Raw genomic sequence first — 20,777 nt, forward strand, 5'->3', positions numbered from 1 at the left:
TGTAAAAGCTTGAGTTTTATACATATATATATATATATATATATATATATATATATATATATATACACTGATCTTGTATTTTAATTCACAAATAATCACAATATAATATGTTGTTTTTGTAGGTAGCTAATGTTCAGTATTTAAGTGTGTTTATAACATTGCTTCATATTCCAGGTAGGCCTTATAAATGATCAAGCAGATTTAGATAAGTATCGTTTGAACAAATTATTGCAGGTATGACTACGTATTTAACGTATTTATATTATAAGCCCAAAATGTATGGGCTTAAATCCTACTAAAAACAACGCAGTTTAATGGTGCCTTTGCAGACGATTTTCCCGTTTGATAAACTAATCATTACAATTTCAGCTAACCAGAATAGTGGCTGCGGTGAATTACTGGGAAGAAGATATAATGCAGACCAACCAATTGATATTTTTACTAAAATTTTTGCCAGCGGCCTTGACGATTGTGAATTTTGCATCTGCATTTTCTTTCATCTCGTTTTGTAGGCCCTTCCTTCCAAACGGGACGGATTATATCATGGCTAATTGTTCACGGGTTATTGTTATGCACGGCTCGAATCATAACATTGGAGGTAAGTGCAGACAAATGTATAGGGATTTTAAAAGGTCTCAATATAATATTTCATATCATTTATCTTAAAACAGCCCCGTCTAGTAGGTAAGCTGCTCTATTAGGTAATCTTATCTAAGTGAGAAACATAAACAACAGACAACACTTTCAATTTAAAAAAAACCGCCTTCAAATCGGTTTATTCGTTGCGGAAATACTTACCTACGATGCGACAGATATACACATGAAACTTACATTAAACTTATACCATCTCTTTAGTTCACAAATCACTTGAGGATGAGTACTTTTTGTGGCATGCAAAGCATGCATTTTTGATTAACATTGATATAAGAGAAATAAATAAACATTATTTAATAATCTTACACAAATCGACATAATCTCACTGTAAACTCAATAAGGCTTACTTATGCTCGTAGTGGTCTTACTCGTAGATGACCCATGATATTATACCCAATATACCCACATCTCTTTACCTCGACAGAAATGGGTGCCTTTCATCCCTTGGTTAATTAACGTTTAGTTCAGTGAAATACAACATTTTGTGCTTGTATGTTACATTAAGGACGACAACATAGTACTTGCGAGCATTACATATGCTGTTATTAGTGTTATTAGTTATATATATTTCTATTTTTAGTTTCATCTTGCTTTTATCTTTTAGGTGCAATAACGGAGTATGTCAAAGTGTTCTTTCACAGTTTCAAAACCTTTGTGGGTTAGTATGACTTGCTAATTGTACATTTAACCATAGTAAAATATAAATAAGTAATTAAGTAGAAGTAGGTATATCAGTTGACTTTTTTATGGGGTTGAAAGTTATGTAGGTACGTTTATTCAAGACTACGCAATTTTGTATTTAGCGTCACATGGTGCATCGTGCACTAATTACTTTGTGAATAGAACCTATTAAATTCTAATACCGGCCAATAAATACATTTTGTGTCTAAAATTGAGGTTCTTGACACAAAATGTATCGAAAAGAAAAATCATAAAATTAACGTCATAAGTACATACGAGTACATATGTGGATGATCCTATATCTAGTAGGGTCAGTAAGGTCATTTAGCATGCACTTTAGTCTCAGGCGATGCCGCTTGGCATGATTGTTCCTTAGGTCAAACAAAGTTGATCTGGCCCGGTAGCCAGGAGATCGTACCATGCAGACCCCCCAAAAAGGGGGGGTGAAAGAGTCGGCTCCCCAGGTCCAATCTATGCTATATTCCTTCCTAGTCTTAGCAACTAGGGCAAGTTATATATCATTTTCGTATAAATTAGGGACGAGGAATTCATTTTTGAAATAATGATTATGCCTTTCCATACAAAAAAATATATTTTTGTACAAAACATGAAAATGTTATGTCATTTTTTGTGACAATTTTGGATGTTACAATCACAGTGTGGCGATTTGCACTAAATAAAAAATTGGACGATGTAGCCCATGTATTCTTTATTCTGGAAAATATCACTTTATAGTAGGCATTCATACATTTTTTTGTAAAAAAAAATTAATTTATAGCGCGTGGCGGTAACGATTTCCATACAAATGGAACTATGCCCAAAGTCAAAGATTAAAAATGTTTACTAAAACACTGAATTTGACATTTTAAAAGTTTAAATATTATGTTTTAATAATTTTTCCATGCGTTTTTGCCCTTTTTTTGGTACAAATTTGTTGTTTTTATTTTTCTTCCACACAAACTTTCTCCCCCCCATTTCCCCCCCTTAAGCGTTGATTTTATAAAATTTTATTTTATTTTAAACTTAAACCTGTCGCATTTAATTGATGTTGAAAATTTCAGCTTTATATCTTCAGGGGTTTAGATTGTATGATGTCTGGAAGTAAGCAGAGTTTTGTTAGATATTTTAATGTATGGGATATTATGAAATAAAATGTCTTTAGCTCAAACACATGTAGATCCTAAACTACCGAACATTTTAACCTGATCGTTTGAACATCGATTAATTACAAAAGGAATAAGTTAGTTATAAAAACAAATTTAAAAATATCTACCCTTAAGGGTGGAAATGGGGGGGGAGAAAGTTTGTATGGAGAAAAATAAAAACAACAAATTTGTACCAAAAAAAGGGCAAAAACGCATGGAAAAATTATTAAAACATAATATTTAAACTTTTAAAATGTCAAATTCAGTGTTTTAGTAAACATTTTTAATCTTTGATTTTGGGCATAGTTCCATTTGTATGGAAATTGTTACCGCCACGCGCTATAAATTATTTTTTTATTACAAAATAATGTATGAATGCCTACTATAAAGTGATATTTTCCAGAATAAAGAATACATGGGCTACATCTTCCAATTTTTTATTTAGTGCAAATCGCCACACTGTGATTGTAACATCCAAAATTGTCACAAAAAATGACATAACATTTTCATGTTTTGTACAAAAATATATTTTTTTTGTATGGAAAGGCATAATAATTATTTCAGAAATGAATTCCTCGTCCCTAATTTATACGAAAATGATATATAACTTGCCCTAGTTGCTAAGACTAGGAAGGAATATAGCATAGATTGGACCTGGGGAGCCGACCCTTCCCCTCCCCCCTTCTTGGGGGGGTCTGCATGGTACGATCTCCTGGCTACCGGGCCAGATCAACTTTGTTTGACCTAAGGAACAATCGTGCCAAGCGGCATCGCCTGAGACTAAAGTGCATGCACTTCCATACATTTGTGTTCCTTACTGACCCTACTATATCAATTTTCAATCCCAGAAATCCCATTTAAACGGTGCGAGAAGTGGTATACAATGGTGTGTTTGACCAATCGAATGAATTAAGTGTATTTCTGTAGTCTAATAGGGTAACAGCACCAGTGGCCAGCCAGGGACCAGTGGTCAGCCTTTTGAGTCGTTTATTGGTCATAAATATCTGGTATATTCGTTTAAACAAATCGCGAGTACTCAAATAGGAGCTTTGATTCCTTATTGGTTAATACGTCACACGACAGGTGCGGTGAGGGAACGGGGGGAAGAAATATACACGTTCATACAGGTGCTGTTTGTCGACGAGTGCAAAAGTGTCATGTCGGCCATATTTTTTACTGCACGTGGTGTTCTCTTAACAGGCAAGAAAAACTATGTTTTAATGTTATAAGTTATTATTTTTGTTAATGATTGGTTTGTTTATTAGTTTATCTATAAAATTGGATTATGTTTTGATGAAAATATCAATATTTCACTTATAAATTGAGGGGGCTGGGCACTGGATAACACTTTTTTCCAAAAAATCCAGTGTTCAGCCCCCCACGGCTGACCTTTGGGTTATTCGTTTATTTTATTATTTTCGAGCCAATGTGACCGTTAGGACCGTTAAATTTACATTTTCAAATTTAGTTAGGCATGCCCTAGTAAATTTTAAGTAAAATCCAGTAGTCAGCCGCATTTGAAATTACGTTATAATGCGGCTGACCACTGGAACTTCTTCACTTCACTTCGCGGATCCAATACTCAGCCATTGACGTTGCTTGGTACGTCGCCGCCAAAAATATGTCCACATTTTTAAACCCTATCTCATTGAAATAAGGTTTAAAGGTGTATACATATTTATGACGTTAACTATACATAACATCATTTTGCTTTTTCCTGGTAGGTATATGACTTTGTTTATTAATGATAATTAGATCTGCATAGAATCGTTTCATTATTTTTTTACCGAATACCTTCTTCTTCCTTGCGTTATCCCAGCATTTTTGCCACGGCTCATGGGAACCTGGGGTTCGCTTGACAACTTTTTTAGTTAAGTACATACCTAGTACTTAACTAACAAATTTCGTGTCATAAGAATTGTATGTACTTATAGGAAAATTTAATGATAATCATATTGTTGGTTATGATATAAATATAAGTTATTATGATCAGATTATTATGAATATTATAAAGGCTGAGTACTGGGTACACAGAGGCTGCTTACTGGATTTTGGAGGCTGACTACTGGAGAAAAGTGCCACTTTTTGTTTAAACTTAATTAAAGATATAATAAAGAGGATTGTTATTTTTTTAAATATTTTGTTTTGAAATTATGATAAACAATTGATCTAACTATGTCATTTGTTTAATTAACCGACTAATCCTGTAGAAATGCCGAACGTTCAAACTTAAAAAAGTCGTTATAAGGCTGACTACTGGTGCCTTTACCCTACTACGTAAAGAATATTGCATAGGTATTAGGTTTCGCGCCGTCTAAGTGGGCCTTTCGCGACATGCAATTCTGTATTAACCGCAAGGAACACCCAGTGTCATTGACATAGAGATATCTAGGACTGGCTTTACGGGCAATAATAATGAGCCAGTACAGCGGTGTGACACCGCTACAACGCGATTGGTTGACGAGTTCGCATCACGTGCGCGATTTGTTGACGAGTTCGCATTACGCGCGCTATTGGTCGCAAATAGTTGCGTTAGACTGCACGATTGGCTGGAATTCGTGAGTAACACCGCTGAACTAGTATCATTTTTAGTGCCCGTAGTGCCCGTCCTTAGATATTATACGTCAATGCCCAGTGTACAGTGACTTATAGAAGCTTGGTTTTAGGGTGCGGATGCACGCCTACTATGTCTGTGAATACGACGGACGCCCTGATCTCCACAACGCTTGCAATCTTAACTATCTTGTATTTCGCCTTTATGTGCGGATATGTCGCGTCCGCTCGCTCCTCAACGGGCAACGCCTTACTTGATCACATAGTGAGTGTTAAATAGTTGCATTTCACTTCTATGATAAAATCCCCATAAAATCCTAACTTCGCCTTTAAAGGTCTTACGCTCTATGCCTAATAAAAAATGCATTATCAATACCTACTGTTGTTTTCAAACTTATCCTCTAGCTGCCCAGACGTCAATACTTGCCAAGAAAAATGGGATTTTGATTTGACAAAACAAAAATTCAAATTATAATGGAACAGGAGACCTTTTTATAGGACTCTGGGCGGCTAAGATTATAATATTGAATAACCAAACACAAGTGACTATTTTTATTTAAGGAAAAAACATCAGACTTGGCGAACTTCTTATACCAAGAAAACGTCGATCCAATGCTAACAGCAAGGACGTTAAAATACTTCGATTACTTGTGGCGACGCACCAACGGAAGCAATCCTCAGGTGAACGGATAAAATTAATACCTACTTCACTATTATCAGGGGTGCGAAACCCCTGACTTCGGCCAAACTCGGCTCCGCTCTGCTCAGCATTGCTCCGAGCAATTATTAGGGTTGACACAACTTGACGTCCCTTTGCGTGCACGACCACATATAAGATAATGGCTTGAATTTTGACAATCCTAAATAGCCGAAGGCATAGTGCCGTATATTAGAAAAGGACAGCATGATTCGACAAAACCGCTGTCAAACTTCGGTTTTGTAGGAAGTTTCCTTTCTGTACGGCGGTACTAGGTATTATTTATTTTGTGCTATAGTTGACTAAAATTCAACGAATAATGCTAAATCCGCATCACTCGCACTCTAAGATAAAAACTAAAAGACGCTGCTATATGTGATTCTACCTATAATGAAGAACTCTTTTGAATTACCTGGCTATTTTATATTTACCTCGAATAATCTTTTAATCACATTTAATTTTACAGTAAGTCCAGCACATGATTGGCGCGACAGTATCTCGCGGCGAGATACGTTTTCTATGTTAATTAAAGAGGGACGGGTAGTCTATCTCGCCGTGAGATACTGCCGCGTCAATCATTGTGCTAGCCCGGCTGACATAAAGTATGGATGTTATTTGTACAGCAAATATGCCGGCGACTCAACTCTGCGTTAATGGAAGATACTCTCGTGTTCATGTACGAGCGGACCCTACGCGAGGTCCCACTCTTCAGCAAAGTGGAGCGCTCCTTCATCAGAGTTATCACTCAACACCTCAACGAAATGTACTTCCTGAAGGCTGAAACCGTCATACAGTGCAAGGATGTACAACCTTATATTTATATTATTTATCGGGGCAAGGTAAGGAACACAGACAAAACATCCTTCAGACTGAGCATAGTCACGCTACCCCCTCTGCCACGCATACGGTAAATTTACTCCATGTTCGAGTCGAAAGTGTCTTTGTGTGACGTCCGTGTCTTTGAACGGACCAATCACGGCACGGGACTTCGCTCACCTCGTCCCGCGCACACCGTATTTTTGGCATCATCGGTTTCATGAAATAATTGCTCTAAACTCGGTCTAGAGGATTCCTAGTCTATGGTAAGGAAGCTTGAATTGCGGGTTTGCCATTCATTAGATTTTTTGAAGGATGGTAAGTAGGTATTACCGTTCCATAAATACTCCATAACCTCTTGGGGTTCAATGTCCTAATACTAGTACAAATTACCTCTGAATTTTAAATATTAATGAAATGGAACAGAGTTGCATTTATTTTGTTTCGTTCGATTAAAAAAAAAACAAACTCAACTCTATTTTCTAATACGCTTGATTCAAATTCGATTGGCAATGTAGCTGGTACTCGTATGGTGGGCCGCTAGAGTATAATATGTGGTTAAAATATTTTTCAGGTTGACGTTATGAATTCGTACAATGAAATGATCACTTGTATGGGACCAGGCGGAATGTTTGGGAATTTTACTGGGGTAAGGAATGTCTTAAAATGTAAATTTGATATCAAATTGCTTTTATTTACAAACAAGATATATACAGTGGTATTACTAAAATAAATTAATAACTAGCTTAAATCTAAAAAAGGCCCTTGAGGCATTGTACCAAGGATGGCTTCGGTCGCCAGTTACGTCAACCAGACGCTTCGCGATTTCTGCGAACAACTTATGCGCGCTGGGACCCCATGGACTTAGAGTTTCAATTTAATATTATTATAATGCATGTTTTAAACACTTGAAAAATGACAGTAAAACATCAGAATAAGCAATAATTTTGTGGTTTCAGCATCCGATATCGTGTTCCGAAGTGTCAATTTACGCAAGCCGGAGCCTCGACTTGCTCGTGATCCCGAGCCAGACGTTCTTCAACCTGGTGAAGTACTACCCGAAGATACAGGAGCCCTTGAACAAAGCGTTCGAAACGTCGAAAGACTACATTCTGCCAATCAATGTGAACATCGCGGATGATTCTGACTCAGGTACAGAGGGCCTACCGCGAACCACGTTCGACGTTCGACGTGTTGCCTTTCTGTCGCACTTGTAAATTCATACGTAAGTGTCACAGGGAGGCAATACGTCGAACGTGGTTCGCGGTCGCGGAAGGCACTTATTCGACTTAATGTTGGAACGAGGGAATTTTTCTTACTTGTATCATCAATATCTTCAGTAAAACTGTTCTTTGTCCTTCGGGGACTGGTCCGGGTCCGTGATTTTTTGATATTTGTTACGATTTATTTCGTACATATCTTTATTTACACAAACGTTACACGTTACGTTATACGTTACGTTTGTGTAATTAAATATGTGTACAAAATGCGAGAGTTTAAAGTGTTTTATTTCGTACATTGTAAAAATGTACTATTATTTATTTAGGTATTTGTCTAAAGCTGATTTGTAACCTATTCCGTGATATGGTGGCTGTGTTACAAGATTTCCGATGTCACATACGACATAAAAATAAAAAAAATAAAATTAATTTAAATTCGGAATAGGATATTTAAAGCGGTACATCTAGTTATCAAGGATCTGAAAAACAAACAAAAACCAAACATACTTATAAAATAAACAGTGAAATATAGAAGTAAAAGTTCCAAGCAATATTTTGAAAGCTGTGAGTTCTATATTCATTTTATTGCGAATTCGTTAATATAATTATCATCTCATTATCTATTTACAGAAGGGTCAGAACTCTACGATGTATACTCTATGGACTCTAAATTCAGCTCCATCTGCACGACCGATGACAGTCGTTATGACATGCCTGAATACTCAGGTATGTAAAGAAAATAAAATCTTAAAATTTAGGTACGGAACCTTGAAAAACTGCATAATCTACATTTGGGTTCTCTGCTTTAACGTGAACGTAAAATGTGCCGTTGCCGTGGACGTTCACGGTACCTAAAGTATAACGGCTCTTTCGCTCGAGAAATTACTACAAGCTACGTAGCTGTCTTGCTATCATATGATTAACCTTTTGGACGCCAATGACCGATATATCCGCACCGCAGGTCCAACGCCAAAGACGGATTAATCGGTCACAGACCACGTGCATAGGGGCTATCCATAAATTACGTCATTTCAAATTAGGGGGGGGGAGTCTGGACATCGGATAAAGGTAGCACGAAGTAGGAGGAAATGGGGTCATTCGAAGCACGATTTTTGGATGATTGTAGGGGGGGGGGGGGGGGGGTCAAAAATCGTCAAAAATCGATGACGTAATTTATGGACAGCCCCATATGCATAAAGTTCAATTTCAGTTTTGACACCTCGGTGACGTGGCGTCCGAGTGACTGCTTTTGTGTTTGACATGGCGTCGAAAAGGTTAAGAGTAAAGCCTATTCCATCTAGTATACTTATCAAACTTTGATATTGCTTATGAAGTAAACTTTGTACGCAGCTGTTTCAACATTAAGAACCGCCCATTCGCAGTCGAACCTGAGCCAGACGAAGTCGGTGGGCACGATGAGCGCGTTTTCCCTACAGAGCCAAAAGAACGTGTACAATTTGTTCAGGCCGGGCACTTGGATGTATTTGGTGAATATTTAGATTTATATTTAGGTACTTACATAAATACAGGGCGTTTTTTAAACAACTAGCCATATTGTGCTAGGTGATTAGATAGGCCATACTGAACAACTTTTTCTATGGGACCGACACTGAAATCACAAAAATTTTTTTGGCCGTTTCATACATTTTGGTCGAGTGGATGTCGACGTTTTCTATGGGAAGGCCAAATTTTTTTTGGGATTTCGGGGTTGGTCTCATAGAAAAAGGTGTTCAGTATGGCCTATATAATCATCTCGCACAATATGGCTAGTTGTCCAAAAAACGCCCTGTATAGTTTCGGCTAAGTTCTTATTCTAACGCAGGCATTTTGTACGCATAAAACGTGTGCAAACAACATAAACTAATATGTGCTGTACAGACTCTTATATGTTTAAAATATAATTTTACAGTGATATTTTTACAAAGGAGATGATATTTGTGATAAGGATAAACGGTTTTTGGTCATATTAAATATCCAACTTTTCTAATTGTCAGTCAATGTAGGTACCGATTGTACTCCTATTAGCATTTTGTAAGGTAAACGTATTAGTGCATGACAGCCTTATTCTAGTAGTTTGTCACCCATTTGTCACCTTTATTGCTTATAATTAAACATTAACGTTACTGTGTTTACAGTATCAATGTGTTGGTTATTCCCGCTTCGATTAGAGGCCGACGACGCCATTTAAAGTCCGAAACGGCTCGCGTTCATCATTGTCAGCAGTCCGATTATCTTTTAAGCCTTTACACTCACTCCGGTACTTTTCCTCTTTTAAATAATTATACGTAGGTACCCGAAACCGGCTAAAGAAATAAAATATGAGTATTTTGCTGGAGATTTGTAACTGGCATTAATTCAGGCGATGATAAAAAACGCTAGCTAACTTAATTGTTTTTTATTAGATAAGTACTTTCTTTTAAACAAAGCGTATTACAATTATCTGAGTTAGTAATGTGTGTAATAGGAATGTTTCCTGTACTTAAAATAAATTATTTCAAACCGTGTACGAAATAAAGCACCAGATAATTATTAGAAAAACATAGAAAACAGCTAGTTTTCAACACAATTTGTATCTAATAAGTAGGATTGAAATATAAAAAGTAGGCGAGTTTACCGTGACGTCACTACATTCGTTTTCATATAAATTCCATATTACCAAATCGTTTTGACAGTTCTAAAAAAGAAGCTGATTTGACTAGTAGGAAAGTAGCCTATTAAATTGCTATTTTAATGACAGATTTTTTATAATGATCACTTGATCAGCATAATAATTATGCATTACTGATTAGGTAGTTCATTTTAGATTCCGTTAATTTGCAATATCAATATCAGGGTTTCCCAATATTTCCTATCCGCGGCGCCTTAAACTAACTAGGCTATACGAAATAAAAGCTTGTAACTTGTAATACGGATGCTACTTTTTGACAGCTTATGATAGAAAGGGACTTCCACTTGTAGGTATTACAAGTTATAAGCTTTTGAGAAACGGGCCCCAGAAGTTCTAAAGTCGCGTTTATCGCGTCCACGACGTGATAGCGAGTCTCTTAATACCTTCTGAATACTATTGCCTGATTATTGCGCGGTGTCAAAGTGACATTAATGCTTTTCTTTTCACTAAAGAATGGGATAAGCGCGACCCACTGAAAAGTGGTTGATCTGTCGCGACCATAATAATACCGGGTGTGGCCTGTAACATGAGCAAATAATTAAAACATAGATTGTACTTCTCAAACGGTGACACTTTTTTTCAACAACTTTTAAAAATTATGAAGTATTTAGACTCCCTATTTATCATACAAAATAAATATTATCTTCAATGGACGCCATCGCCACGACATATCATTGTGATTGACGTTGCTTGTCACGCCTTAAACATAACAAAATTCGTAATACATTGCGTCTTAGAATAAACTTTAAAGTGTAATAAAAATCAAACCACTAGTTATTTTTAAAAGTCGCTGAACAAATGTTGGTCAGTATGAGGAGTACAGCCTACAGTTTAATTTTTTGCTCATATTACAGGCCACACCCGGTATAATATGCAGTTTCAAAAGTAGGTAGGTAGGTAAAGGTAGGTAGGTAGGTAGGTAGGTAGGTGTAGGTAGGTAGGTGTAGGTAGTCTGTCTTGAACTTTTGTATTTTCTTTACAGATGGGAGGCTACTTGACAAGTTTCATGGCAACGGCGAATTATGTGATTGTTCTCTACAGCATTACTACGCTAAACGACTGCTATGGTATTATGTGGGCGTTGGCATTATTCGACATTTATTTTTATCTGAACATGTATTTGACGATGCATGAGGTAAATTTTTTCAGTTATAAATCTATTTCATATTAGGATTAAAATCGACACTGGAATGTTGAATCTGTGGTGCGAAAGGCCCCGTGCATGAACTATAGGGGCCAGCATAGGAGCCGTCAGATTTTTGGCGCGAGGGGTAAATCTGTAGTTTTTGCATCCGATGTAGCCCACAAGATGGCAGGACCTACTATGCACAAGAGGAAACGTAGCGACGAGAACGGTAGATGGTAGCATAGCACTTGCTTTGGCAATGTACATGTGCACATATGTTTCCGATTCAGGCCACAAGATGGCAGACCCTCCAACGCGCACGATCCCTATAAAGGATTAATTTTATTTTGAGCTTGTTACTTTTTCAGGGGTACGCAAGCAAGCGTGGCGAATTGATCATGGACGCTAGCAAGTGCCGTAGAAACTACTACAGACATACAATATTGTTTTACTCAGATCTGTTCGTTAACTTCCCATTAATGCTCTTCGGATTTTGTTTTCCGTAAGTCGACTGGATTTAGTGCTCCGAGTAACATTTTTATTGTCCTAACTAAACCAGAGCAATATCGGAAAAAAATCCGTTCAGTAGTTTTTGAGTTTATCGGGAGCAGACATACAAACAGACAGACGCGGCGGGGGACTTTGTTTTATAAGTATCTATATATAGGTAGGTCATAGTATTGGTCATTTCATGATGTGAAAATCATTGAATTGACCGGTTGGCCACATCATGAAAAAGTCAAACGTAACCTTACCACCATGTGAATAAAATGCAACTTTGCTATTAGTTTTTGAAGTGCAAAGTAAGCCTTTCCGAGCTGGTGTGGTGAAAAAACAGTTTTCTAAGCCCAAACAACTTTTCTCTCGCAGAGACTAGTATAAATTATATCAAAGTACTTATACCTATTCCCGTGAAGCGTACAAGGTATTTTTGAAATGCACTATCCTGGATTTTATTTCCTGTGCCTTATTTTTTAAACATCATTCGAGATTTTGCCGGAAACACACATGCTCGTTATTTCCTTTTGCTTCGACGAGTGTAAAAATTTAATAGCGTTCATTACGCCGAATTCTCTTAACTTGTTTTAATAATATATTACCAGAGCTTATTACCAATAGCAGATTATAAATTATGGTTAATAAGGCATATACGAGTATATTATGACACCGTAAGATTGTGAACCCGTATTTGCAATCTAACGTAGGTTAGGTTAGTTTGTAATCTTCCTACAGTCAGTTTATATTATAATTTAACTAGCGAGATTAGAAACTGAGGAGAGTTTATGGTGACATATGTATAAAATTAATGTTTTATAAAATCTATGTCACAGCTCAAGTTAAGAGCGTTTAATAGGTTAGCAGCATACTCGTAGCTTAGCATGAATTGGGATATTGTGCGCCACCATCAAGGTACCTATACAAAAATACTTTTGTGTATATATATTTTAAATTAATATTATTAATGTTAACTATTAATGTTTACTTAACATTTAGTTACTTACAGGAAAACTATCAAGGCTATGCACTACCTGAGAGCAAACAAGCTGTTCCGAATCAAATACTTGTTTGAATTTTATAACAAGTCATCGGTTGTTCTTACAAATAACCTTACTACCTTACAGGTTTTTTACTACCTTGTTTACTCGTATTGATTTTTAAGTTAGTATTTAGGGGCTGTCCATAAATTACGTCGTCAATTTTTGACGATTTTTGACCCCCCCCCTATAATCATTCAAAAATCATGCTTCAAATGACCCCATTTCCTCCTACTTCATGCTACCGTCATCCGATGTTCAGACCCTCCCCCCCCTAATTATTTGAAATGACGTAATTTATGAATAGCCCCTTACAAGATTTTATGTAACTTACTCTTGTTAGTTATTATTTTACTAAGTATATGTTAGTGAGTCAAATATTGGAAGCTAAATTAGAACCGCTTCCCGATGCTCGATTGGGCTCAACTTTTTTTCTTAACACCATTAAAAAATGGAACACAAAACTAGGAAAGGAGCCACTTGACAACAGGGCTTCTATTTTTTTTTTCTTACCTTTATAAGTTACATGCATGCCAAGTTTCATGCTTTCTTCCGGATGGGACTATACTTTTGGAATTTGTCAGGGAAATTCACGGGAAATGAGCCGGACTTATGTATAGAACATATTTTAGGGCCACCCCACATCTAGCGTCCCTCGAGTGTCGGCGTCTGGTCAGCGCCACTCAGCGCTATGGAAAATGACGTCGCTGCGCAGTTGCGTCAACGTTGCGTCGAGCAGCGGCCATAGACGTAGTCGCCGACGCTCGAAAGACGCCAGATGTGGGGTGGCCCTTAGGTAAAAAAAAAAACATTTAATGTTGTTAAAGATAAGTGTGTGTGTGCACAGGCGGTGATGACAGTGCACGCGGTGGTGTTCTTCGTGCACACTTTCACGTGCCTGTGGCTTTTCGTCATCATCGCCGTGCAGCCCATCTGCACCGTGCGGACGATCAAGACGCACTTTCTTGAAGAGTAAATGTGTTTCATATTTATTTCCTTTTGGTATTTAGAATATGTTCCAAGAGGTCACAAGTTCGAGTCTTGCCCAAAGTGGTGAAGCTTATATCTGCACTGAGATACAATAAACATGGTAATATAATACGCTGGTCGAGCCGCATTCATTATATAAGTAAATTTAATTATTCTTTCGACCACTAGCAAGCTGTGAATGAACAGAAATTGTATTAATCGTAAATTACGTGGGAATTCATAATTATATCATTGAAAGTTCGATAATTTTCTTGTGCGTATACCTATATACAGTGAAACCTGGTTAATTGGCACCTGGATAAATGGAAAACCTCAATAATTGCAACCAAAAGTCCGGTCCCGGTCCCTTGAGACCAAAAGGCCTCTATAATTGAAATTTTGGAACCTCTATAATTGCAATTTAGATTTTAGTGCTTTTCGTAATTTTGCCTCTGTAATTGACCACATCGCAACTAAGACCTCTATAATTGACACTGTGTTAAAAAAATCCGTTATTTTTGGTCTTTTTTTACCTCTATTATTGGAACGAGTCTTACTTATTACCTCTGTAATTGAAATATTGTAGTTGTAGACAGCAGAAACAATATTTTAATAGCAATGATAATTTGATTTATATCTTCATCCAGAATTCAATTTATTTATTGGGTATCTATCACAGCCTGTAGTAGGTGAAATAGTTTTGTTAAAATCATAAACAAAGTATGCTTTTTACATTCTAATAAAACTTTCTTCTACAATTCAATTGAATTGTTTAAACCCAAATGATTAATAAGAAAATAAAGTAGTAATTAATGTAGTGTAAAAGTACAAGTATTGACAGAAGCTATATATAGGTATATATATAGATAGCTTTTTTATAGACTAGAAACCAAGAACGTAAGAGTGTAAATCTACTTTCAATGGTTATTTGCACCTCTATAAAAGAAATTTGTCAGAACGCAACCTCTATTAATGAAAACCTCTATAATTGACACAACGATTTTTTGAACCTCGTTAATTGACACGACCTGCTTAAATGAAAAACCTGGTTAATTGACAAAAAATGGCCGGTCCCTTGAGATTGCAATTATCCAGGTTCCACTGTACAAACTAATATTGCTCACGTCACGTATAACGTATCCAGAGGCGTATACATAGGAAATATTAATACTTTAAAAGCTTTTAGAGGTTATTTTATCTAATCAAATACACAGACTAAATTGATTATAAATGTAGGGACGAGTCCCCAAAATAAAGACAGCGAGAAATCTGTATTGTCTCGTTCTCGGCTATACTTACCTCAAATAAACTTCGTTGAATTTAACATTAGTTTGTCACAAGATAATCCATTATTCTCGTTTGTTTGTATCATTAGTCGGATTTTGCTTCAGATACAGAGTCTACGAGCTGTGTTATTGTTATTAAATAAAATTTTGTTGTGTTGGTTTGGTACATTCAGCATCAAATTGATAGTGACGGTCAAAGTGCCCAAATATATCGGAACGCATCCTTATTTCTACTTGCGATACGAGTATATGATGAGAAAGGCGAGGCGTGCAGATTATAATCTGAATTACTTAAGTAATATTTTATCCCATCAAAAACATAAATGTAAAAAAGGAGAGCCAAGTTCAATACAAAAATTATGCTTGGCTGTGGGGTTCGCCGCAAAAAGAATGGAGATCTAAATGAGTGCCAAGTTCTATGCAAAGTCCAAATATGTATTTATAGGAACAAAATAACATTATAAACAAGTATTAAACTATATTTCTTTGCTTTATTGGATACCTATAACAATTGCTGTTATTTAAAAAAAATGCGAGATCTTAGGTTACGTTTAGGTACTATATGTCAGTCACAATAAAAAAGAAATTTGTATGGGGACCCCCCCTATTTATTAACTTTTTTTTGTTTTTAGATTTTTTCCTACGCTTACACACAATAACCGAGCTGGATTCCAAATTTCATCCTTCTAGGTCATCTAGGTTTAGGTACTTATATGTCAGTCACAATAAAAAATGGTTTTTTTGTATGGGGACCCCCCCTATTTTTTAAGTTTTTTTTATTTTTAGATTTTTTCCTACGCTTCCACACAATAACTGAGCTGGATTCCAAATTTCATCCTTCTAGATCATCTGGAAGTAGGTTAGGTTTAGGTACTTATATGTCAGTCACAATAAAAAATGTTTTTTTTGTATGGGGACCTCCCCTATTTTATAACTTTTTTATTTTTAGATTTTTTCCTACGCTTTCACACAATAACTGAGCTGGATTCCAAATTTCATCCTTCTAGGTCATCTGGAAGTAGGTTAGGTTTAGGTACTATAAGTCTGTCAGTCAGTCTTAAAATTTACGACTTTTTGACCTTCATATCTTTATAACCGTTTGAGCTAGCTTCATGAAATTTGGGCTTCTAGATGTCCTTATGGATATAATTAAACACACGTAGTTTTATGTGTTTACGTTAAAGATGTTTTGAGTTATAGAAGGGTCAAAAGTGGCACCAAGTGGCTCGTGTAATATTACACTTGGCGCTGGCTAGCCAGTTCCTTTGCTTGAACTTGGCTTGACACGCTGCCGCGTGTCTAGATACAACCTTTTTATTTCAAAAATAATTTCGTGCAAGAGTGAAAAGTGGTAGAGACTGGGGTGGAAATGTGTGTTTAACTAATTAAATAAAACTAAAAGTCCGCAAAAGCAACGGATAAAATGTGCGGAAAGTAAAAGTGCGCAAAATCGACGGATAAAACCGGACAATGGCTTAGCAAGTTATGAAAAAAAAAATATATCTACTTACCTTATTTTTGTAGAGAAACGCCAACTAAAGTGTGGGACTACACGACGTCTTTCTACGTGATGGCGACCTTGCTGACCGCTACAGGTGGTGACGAGTATCTGGTCAACGACCTGACTCCCGAGATCATTCAGAACATTTGCCTACTCTCTGGGAAGGTGCTGGCAGCTGTGGTAGTCGCAACTTCTATGCAGGTAAATATTCGCAACTGTTATTCATAGCATATTTTTCTTTGTAACGGTCACCCCGCTGACCACTACAGCGGCGGTAGCAGGGTCGCATTTATCGCTTGTCACCATTCCTGTCACTTTTTAACAAGTATGTAAAGTGCGAAAGTGACGGGCATAGTGACAGGCGATAAAAATGGAACCATGCTGCGCCCACAGAACATATAGTTATTACTTTATTTTTACTTACTTACTTACAAAAACCAACTTATTTATAATCCAAACTTAACCATTTACGAGTAGTATAGGCTTTAAAGCTTTTAACTCTAAAAATTAACATGTTGACCTAACTTTTAAATCTAGGTCACGTTTTCAAAAGAACATACATTAACAAAATACGAAAAGGCAACGGGAGAACTTATGGACGTACTTAAAAATCAAGGACTTTCAGGTAAACGATTCACTTAGGCACTGGTCCCACCGCGAGCTAGTAAGCTATGAGCTATAGGCTATAAACACGAACAAAAGATAAGCACTCCCGTGTAAATAAAAGAGACACGGCGATATTTATAGTTACTCGCCCAGCGGTGAGCTATAAATATCGTTCGTGTTTATAGCCGATAGCTCATAGCTTACTAGCTCGCGGTGGGACCAGTGCCTTAACGACTTATTTTTAATCCAGCTGGTAATCATTTACGACCAGTACCTTACATGTTTTAAGAAGCTAATGAAAATATTCTATCATTTAAGATTACCAATCCCAAAAATTGTGGAAGTATGTCAAACAACTCTGGGTGACAGAGCGTGGACGACAGGTATTAACCAAGATTATTTTTAAATAAATGTGACGTTCCACGGCAAAAGGTACCTTATGGCGGCTGGCGCTTACGTCGCAAAGCGCCGCAATATTGGAGCGGCGTTAATAATAGCATATGCGCCAACCGCCTGGTACCTTTACCGTGGGACGTCACAAATAATTTCGTTACTTGTTGCGGTAATAATGACATCAAATATTTGATTAAACAGTTGCCAGCTCTCTTGGCCCAGACCCCGTACGTGAGACGGTGCGACCTAATGTCGGCAATGTTTGGCCAACATTTGAGGAACTGCTACGTTTTCGCCGACACGGGGGAGTCGTTTCTTCGTCAGCTCACCGTGGCCATGGATTACACAATATTCTTCCCTGGTAAATCCCCAGTTAATTAAGCTTTTGTTTCATTAAAAAAGGATTTAGGTGAAAAACGCGAGGAGCTTCGTTTTTAATTGTCTCTGTCCTCATTTTAAACGTAAATAGCTTATTAGATTTTAGCTAAAGAGAAATTAGTAATTTTCATCATTCATTAATTTTAAGGTCAAGGGAATTATGGATTGCGCGGGATTGTATGAATTTTAACCAAATTTTAAAGTGAAGTTGTCATGATGACAGGGCTTTTGTTAAGATCAAACTCTACATAATAATAAATACTGTTAAAAAATAAACGTTTAACTCGATTCCCACTGGCTTGCCCGTTTATAGACAGCTGGAAATTTCATTCAAGAAATCCCAAAGAAACAGCAAATTAAATAAATTCCGACTTAAATACCCAGCGAATATTTTTAACGCCCCGCCACTGGTATTGCCTTTCGAGGTTCAGGTATTGCCTTTCGATGTTCAGGTCGAATCAATAACCATAACTATTTTTTTCTGTGGAAACTTGAAATTGGCTTACTGTCTCTATGTTATTACCTAGCTTGTTACTCTAGCTGTAAGTTTTCCCAACAAATAAAATACTATGTTTTAGGCAACTACATAGTAGTAGCGGGTGACAGCGACGCCCGCATGCACTGGGTGTCCTCCGGCACCGTGTCCGTGGTGTCCGTGCGCCCCGACCTGACGGAAACCACGCATGAGCTATTAGGACCCGGAGACGTGTTCGGGATTCTGCAGGGATTGCACCGTGGCATCATTCACTGCTTCTCCTACAGAGCTGAGACCAAGGTGAGAGTAACAGCCGTATTCGAACAATGAGATAAGTACGTCAAATACTAGATATTGAAATGATGTGGACCGGATATGTCAGTGTCAAACGAGTGTCAAAAGTGACGTTTCTTCAAACAATAACATTACTTTTGACGCTAACATATCTAATCCATATCGTATCTAGCCGTAATATTTGACGTATCTTAAAGTTCGAATCGGGCCGTCATCTCTTTTTTTATATAAACTATGGGCCCGATTCGGATTTTGGAATAGACATCTATTAGATATCTTTTAGTCATCACCAAGATACGATAACGATATGCTTAAGATCTAACCTGTCAAATTTGACATTTGTGCGATTCTGGAGATACTCTTGAACGATTTCCACAGGATATGGCTTAGAGATCCAATTCACATCTAATAGATATCTTACTCTATCTAACGTAAAAGTGACATTGGTTGCCCGAATCGCGCTGCAAAAGAGAACTAGTTGATATCTAAACTATAACGTATCTAGAATGGATCTAGTACGTGTCGTCTCTTGTGAATATCTTGAAATTCGAATACGGCAGTATCAATGGTTATGTTATTGTAGTAAATTTGTACAGAACTGAATTGAAGAGGGTACAGTCGGGCCTCGAAATTGACAGTTCTTTTTATTGATACTCTACGCTACCGAAAACCTACACAAAAGGTTGTCAGATAATGGAACGCAATAAGGGTGGATGGAATACAATCAAGGCACACAAGTGTGATTTGTGTCGAGCCGAAATTTTATTTTCGTTATTTGTTAATTATACGAATATCGACTTAATGTAATTTTGCATACGGAATCGATATCTTTGCTATTTGATATACACGCGTATTCGGGAAACGAGATAATTGCAAGATTAGAGACGGACTAGAGATTTTTGGGATCTACATTAGATATCGAGTAGATGTGACTTGCATATCTAAGTCATAACTTGTGGAAATCGTTCAAGAGGACGTCCAGAATCGCGGAGACGTCAAATTTGACATATCTACCTTACAAATATCTTTAAATTATCAATATCGTTACTTCTTGATGTCTAATAGATATCTAACTCATTTTCCGAATCGAGCCGATAGTTTCTTTGTATGATCTATTGGTAAAGAATTATGAATAGCTATACATTTTATCCGTGTAGAGTCTGTGCGGAAATAGAAGAGTCAAGTATTGTGCTATTTGTACCCCATACTTTCCACGACTCGTCTCTTTCCGCACAGACTATGGTATATAACTGAGGTCCAATTTAACTACATCTATTGGCCTACGTACTTACGTAAAACTTAAAAATTCAGTGAAGTAAATTTTAAATATACTTATTGCGAGTATTGGTATAGATTAAATTACACATGTTTTCAGGTAAGCATTTTGTCGCTGTCACTGGATTCTTGGATCCACATACTGCCGTACTTTCCGGAGGCGCAAAATAGTATTACAAACAGATCTAACATTCTGTTCGCTCGTATTACTAACTAAAATGTAATAAAATGCGGTAATGTAACCACGTACCGATAAGCAAAGTAGCTGTGCGTTATTTTTACACAGAAAAAGCCACATTTACTTGATTTTAGATTTTAGAAGGTAGAAGATATTTCTGCATGGGAAACCTTTAGAATTAATTTTATACTGATTTACAATTTTTTGAGTGCTGTCATTTGTATCTAAGATTTATATTGTAAGGTTATAAGTAGATGATGCAATAATTTCAGTGTTATAAATTATAAATAAATAATATGTGTAACTAATTAGTGTAATATTATTTCT

General features: G+C 36.8%; 1 protein-coding gene across 1 annotated transcript in view; it reads left to right on the top strand.

Moving 5' to 3' along the window:
* The window catches only part of LOC134667370 (uncharacterized), a 43,215-nt gene extending 22,722 nt beyond the window's left edge, over positions 1 to 20,493 (top strand). The window contains exons 28-47 of the mRNA XM_063524752.1: positions 175 to 234; positions 370 to 598; positions 1,259 to 1,312; positions 5,147 to 5,298; positions 5,595 to 5,714; positions 6,354 to 6,569; positions 7,121 to 7,195; positions 7,506 to 7,698; positions 8,397 to 8,492; positions 9,117 to 9,253; positions 11,417 to 11,569; positions 11,929 to 12,061; positions 13,058 to 13,182; positions 13,943 to 14,067; positions 16,875 to 17,052; positions 17,389 to 17,476; positions 17,776 to 17,840; positions 18,052 to 18,211; positions 18,807 to 19,003; positions 20,373 to 20,493. Coding sequence (XP_063380822.1) covers positions 175 to 234; positions 370 to 598; positions 1,259 to 1,312; positions 5,147 to 5,298; positions 5,595 to 5,714; positions 6,354 to 6,569; positions 7,121 to 7,195; positions 7,506 to 7,698; positions 8,397 to 8,492; positions 9,117 to 9,253; positions 11,417 to 11,569; positions 11,929 to 12,061; positions 13,058 to 13,182; positions 13,943 to 14,067; positions 16,875 to 17,052; positions 17,389 to 17,476; positions 17,776 to 17,840; positions 18,052 to 18,211; positions 18,807 to 19,003; positions 20,373 to 20,489 — 2,673 coding nt within the window. The 3' untranslated portion in view covers positions 20,490 to 20,493. The remainder of the gene's footprint in view (positions 1 to 174; positions 235 to 369; positions 599 to 1,258; positions 1,313 to 5,146; positions 5,299 to 5,594; positions 5,715 to 6,353; positions 6,570 to 7,120; positions 7,196 to 7,505; positions 7,699 to 8,396; positions 8,493 to 9,116; positions 9,254 to 11,416; positions 11,570 to 11,928; positions 12,062 to 13,057; positions 13,183 to 13,942; positions 14,068 to 16,874; positions 17,053 to 17,388; positions 17,477 to 17,775; positions 17,841 to 18,051; positions 18,212 to 18,806; positions 19,004 to 20,372) is intronic.
* The last annotated feature ends 284 nt before the right edge of the window (positions 20,494 to 20,777 follow it).

The sequence above is a fragment of the Cydia fagiglandana genome, chromosome 9 (genome assembly GCF_963556715.1).
Source record: "Cydia fagiglandana chromosome 9, ilCydFagi1.1, whole genome shotgun sequence".
Taxonomy (NCBI): Eukaryota; Metazoa; Arthropoda; class Insecta; order Lepidoptera; family Tortricidae; genus Cydia; species Cydia fagiglandana.